At 61.2% G+C, this 4,484-nt stretch overlaps 1 protein-coding gene across 1 annotated transcript in view; it reads left to right on the top strand.

Annotated features, from left to right (window-relative positions):
• The window catches only part of FOXP4 (forkhead box P4), a 56,230-nt gene that overhangs the window by 36,698 nt on the left and 15,048 nt on the right, over positions 1–4,484 (top strand). The window contains exons 7-9 of the mRNA XM_009888307.1: positions 3–207; positions 481–585; positions 3,067–3,154. Of these exons, the coding sequence (XP_009886609.1) occupies positions 3–207; positions 481–585; positions 3,067–3,154 (398 nt within the window). The remainder of the gene's footprint in view (positions 1–2; positions 208–480; positions 586–3,066; positions 3,155–4,484) is intronic.

Genomic DNA, 4,484 nt, shown 5'->3' with positions numbered 1-4,484 from the left:
AGCTGTGTGCCCCTGGGACCTCCAGCAGCTCTGGAAGGAGGTCACAGCCGCCCAGCCCGTTGAGGACAGCATTAAGCAAGAAGGTCTCGACCTCACCACCAACACCTCCAACTCTACCTCGTTTTCGGCCGCCAAGGTCTCGCCTCCCATTTCCCATCACCCTCTGCCCAATGGACAGAGCACCATGCACACGCCGAGAAGGGACAGGTAGAGCCGAGTCAGGCCCTGGCACTTGGGTTTTTTTACCCCTGGAGAGGTGGAAGGGACGGGATCTGTCACCCATGGGGTTGGGAGGGCTGGGGGGCTTCTCCCCATTCCCTAAACAAGACCTGTCGCTGTTTTCCTGCACCCATGTGCCCATGGATGGGAGGGAGCCATGGCTGTGGGGTCTCCCATGGGTCCCCAAGGGTTGATCCCGTGCATGGGAATGCTGGAGCATCACGGCTGCCCCGTCTGACAGTCCCTTCCCGTCTTCTGCAGCTCTTCCCACGAAGAGACCCCCAGCTCCCACCCGCTCTATGGCCACGGAGAGTGCAAGTGGCCTGGCTGCGAAACCCTCTGTGAGGACTTGGGACAGTTTGTCAAGTAAGTGCGTCCCTTTTTGGGGGAGGTTTTCCCGCAGGAGGGGAGAGCCCCCGCTCCTGGGCTGGGACAGCATGGGGCTGGCGGAGGGGGAGACCCTGGAAAGGGGTCTGGATGTCCCAAAGTCTGTCTGCCCAGACAAGGGAGGGCAGCCCATGCTGAAGGAGAAAACACCAGAGATTGCTGCTAGAGGAAAAGAGACCCAGTGCAGCGGGCAGGAGCGGGCAGGAGCAGGCAGCAGGCGAGGGGAGTTTGCAGCTCCCCTCCTGGGGGGCGAGAGGAGGGGAGGAAGCAGATGGTGGCGCGGCAGCCCGCTGACACCGCTTGTGGGCTCCGGCGCTGACTGATTAACTCCGCTGTTGAAGAGCCCTCTGCTAGCGTCAGGGTCAAACAAATTGTTTTCACGCTTCGTCAGAGGTTTACTTAATTAGTTCATTTGCAATTAGATCTCTTTGTAGCCGGGATTTTTAGCAAAGACATCAGAAGGAACTGACGGGCTTGCTTGCTCCTTCCCCCCTCGCCTCTCCGGCTGTCTGCTCGGTGCGGTGGCCGAGATGCACCGGCGCACTTTGCTCTCCATCAGCGAGATTTTGGGTTTTTACAAACTGATCCCATCCGCTGCCACCCACTCGGGGCCGGCTCCGGTGGGAGCATCCCTCGGACCGCACCGGCCTCCTCGTTCCCAGGGTAGGAGCTGGGCTGAGGCCTTGCAGAGGAGGATGAGGAGGTGCGAAGGCAGCCTGGGGAGGCCGGGGGAGCGTTGCCTGGTGGCGACAGAGTGAGTGAATGAGTCAGGCTCCTGCGTTCTTCCTCTGACTCACAGGGTGAACCTAGATAAGGCATCTCCTCCCGCCTCTTCAGGCGTGTTTACATGGCACGGGGCAGATGAACGAGCTCCGGTTTGGAAGCTGGAGCTGGGGTTGGCAGGGGATGGCCGGGGCTGGGTGGCAGTGCCGGGAGAGCCTTGCGGTGCCAGCCGGGGCTGGAGGGTCCCTGCGTCCCACCTGCCTGTCGTCCCCACCCCGAGCACACCTCTTTCTGTCTCCTCTCTGCCAACGCGAGCGCGTGTCGGGGTGTGGGACAGCAGATGAAAAACGTCCCGTGCCCGAAGGCTGAGCCCAGCTGCAGCGTGGACCTTGCTTTGAGTCCAGGCACCGGCTTCGAGCCTCTGAGCATCATCTCCATGGAGCAGCTCAGAAAGCCCCAGCGCTGGGGCGCGCAGGGACAGCACACGCTTTGAGCAGTGATTTAGAAAAGCCTGTGAGGGTCGGTGGGAGACATCTCTGTTCCTGTTCAGCACAGCCTACGCTCTCGGTAGCTTTTTCCCGGGGGAAACAGCCGTGCCTTCAGTGCAGCCGCAGCGGTGCGGAGCGGGGCTGAGACACCGTCAGGGTTTGCTCACATACGGCTTGGCAGCTGGTCCCAGTTACCTAACTTGTTTTCGCAAGCTGGGGCTGGAAGTCTCTCGCAAACAGCTGGGTGAGACTCCCGCCGTCTTCCACATCCGGACTGAGGGTAGATACTCCTGAGGCACCTTCTCTGGGGATGTCTCAGCAGAACTATCTCCGTCTTGGTCCTGGAGAGCGTTGGCCCACGGCCCTGGGATGCCCGTGTGTATCCCAGCGTTGGATGCCACTTTTCGGGGTGTTCCCGGGATGGCCCTGGTACAGTCTGCCCTGCTGCACAGCATTCCCCCTCCGACCTGTCCCACTCCTCCGGTGAGGACCCCCCTGGGTTTGCAGCCACCCCGGCAAGGACGTGGCCCGGCCATGCGACTTCTTTAGGACTGGGAGCGTCCCCAGGCTGCCGCTTTGCTGGGTCTGGGGGTGAGGACCCCCACAAAGCCATGCCAGGATGTCCCAGGCTCTGCAGCAAGTGGCATCCCCGTCACCGGCTACTGGCCTCTGCTGGGAGCCCTTTCCCTCCCCGGGAAGGAGGGAGGGCGGCGAGGACCAAAGGTCCTTGTGCTTTATAAACATAAAGTGCCTTATAAACACAAGGCACAAAAGCAGTAGGGTGAGGAGCACCCTGGAAATGTCACTTTTTGCCTTCGGGGGTTTCCTTAGAGGGTGTAAGTAAACTTCAAGAATGCCGCCTTTGTCCTGGAAACCTGCTCCTCAGGTCCTCCCGGGCGCCTCCTGCCCACAGCCCTTCTCAAGGACTTTCCATCCACCAGCGTCTGCTCCTGAACACCGCGGGGCTGCCGTGGGCAGGGCTGGTGCTCTACGGCCGCCCTCCAGCCTGGGGTCGGGGAGGAGGTACAGCCCAGTTTGCTTGGCCGCCTTCGTGCCTCAGTTTCCCTTCTGCTCGTCACGCTTTGGGCAGCGGCGCCAGAGCATCCCCGGCATGGGCAGCACCTCGCGGGCGTCTCCGAGCGTTGGTGCGGTGTAGTTTGCAGGTCGAGGCTTATCCCAGGTGTGGCCTTGGCAGAGGGGCCACATTTCGGGCACATCCAGGTATCAAACTCCATGTTCTTCTCCCCAGACACCTCAATACAGAACATGCACTTGATGACCGAAGCACGGCCCAGTGTCGAGTCCAGATGCAAGTGGTACAGCAGCTGGAAATACAGGTGGGTACCTCCCCAACCTCAAAGGACGCGCGTTTAAAAAGCCGTCTCCTTCCTCAATCCGTGCACTGTGTCTTGGCTGCTCTCTGCAGGAGGGGGGCAGCGAGGTTGAGGACCACTAGCAAGGTAATTAGCCACCCCAGTGCCACCGGGGATTCATTTTAAGCATCCTTCCCTAACAGAGGTGCTGCCCCTGGCTGAGCCATACCCTAATGGGTATCGAGACCTAGGGGACCCTCAAACCGGTTCCCCCTCTGCTACCAGCATCCCTGCGTGGTTATGCTGGGGCTGGAGGAAGGGACAAACCGTCTCTCCTGCCCAAGAGTGTCCCTGTGGGTACAAGGAGATGCCACAGCCCTGGAAGGCACATGCTGCCTGGGGGGGGGATGTGTGCCCACAGGACGTGAGCTGTGCCCCAGCCCTCGTGCCCAGCCGTGCCGCCGCAGCGAGAGCCGCGGGGCTGCCGGGCTCTTTAGAAATCAGGCCGCTTATTTCAGTGGCTGAGCGTGGTCTTTGGAGCCCAACTTTGGGTTGCTATTTTTGGAAAGCCAGTTCTTTAAATAGTGCCTTTCCCAGCATCTCCGACTCCCCGACGTGCCATGCGTAATTCGGTTAATAGAGAAGGGATGGTGGGGGGAAATGGGAGAAAATTGAGTGTTTTCATCTTGGGACTTGAAAGCAGTCGAGGAGGAAAGCGGGACAGGGCAGGGGTCTCTGCTCACCGAGACCCCCATGGCATGACGGTGCCTGGGTGCCGGCAGGAGCGGTTTGTGCCCATCGCTGTGCGTGGCAGTGGGTGTCATCACGGGGGACGCCGGCCCCGGAGGGCAGCGGGCCGTGCTGTGTGGCAGCCTTGGCAGCCTGTGCTCGGAGTTATAATAACGGGGGCTGCGGGGTGTGGGGGGCACAGGCAGCAAAACCTTCTCGGGTTGGGGAGGCTGCAAAGCTGCCTGGGCGAAGCGGAGCGACGGCATCCCGCTCCCCAGCGCTCGCTAAAGCGAGCGGTTGAAAGCAATTACTGGGGCTTAAAGAGGGGAGGGAAAGGAAGGGTGGGGGGTGGGGGGGGAAGCTGAAGGGCGAGCAGCAAGCTGCGTGTGCAGAGAGGAGAACCTGCCACCGGAGCTACCAATTATAAAGTTTTCAGCGCGGAGCTCCCGCTGTGCCGGCGGAGAGCGTCTGCATCACGAGGGGAGACCTGTCAGCTCTAATGAGCACCACGACAGCGCGAAAGCATCCGAGCTGCTCCAAACTTGCAGCAAACTCCGCTCTGGCTCCTGTCTTTAACTCCTTCCTCGCCCGGCTCCCGGCTCCGGCGCCTGCCCGGGGAGGGGGC

Source organism: Charadrius vociferus, unplaced genomic scaffold (assembly GCF_000708025.1).
Source record: "Charadrius vociferus isolate BGI_N301 unplaced genomic scaffold, ASM70802v2 scaffold266, whole genome shotgun sequence".
Taxonomy (NCBI): Eukaryota; Metazoa; Chordata; class Aves; order Charadriiformes; family Charadriidae; genus Charadrius; species Charadrius vociferus.
This window is presented reverse-complemented; position numbering and strand designations above follow the sequence as displayed.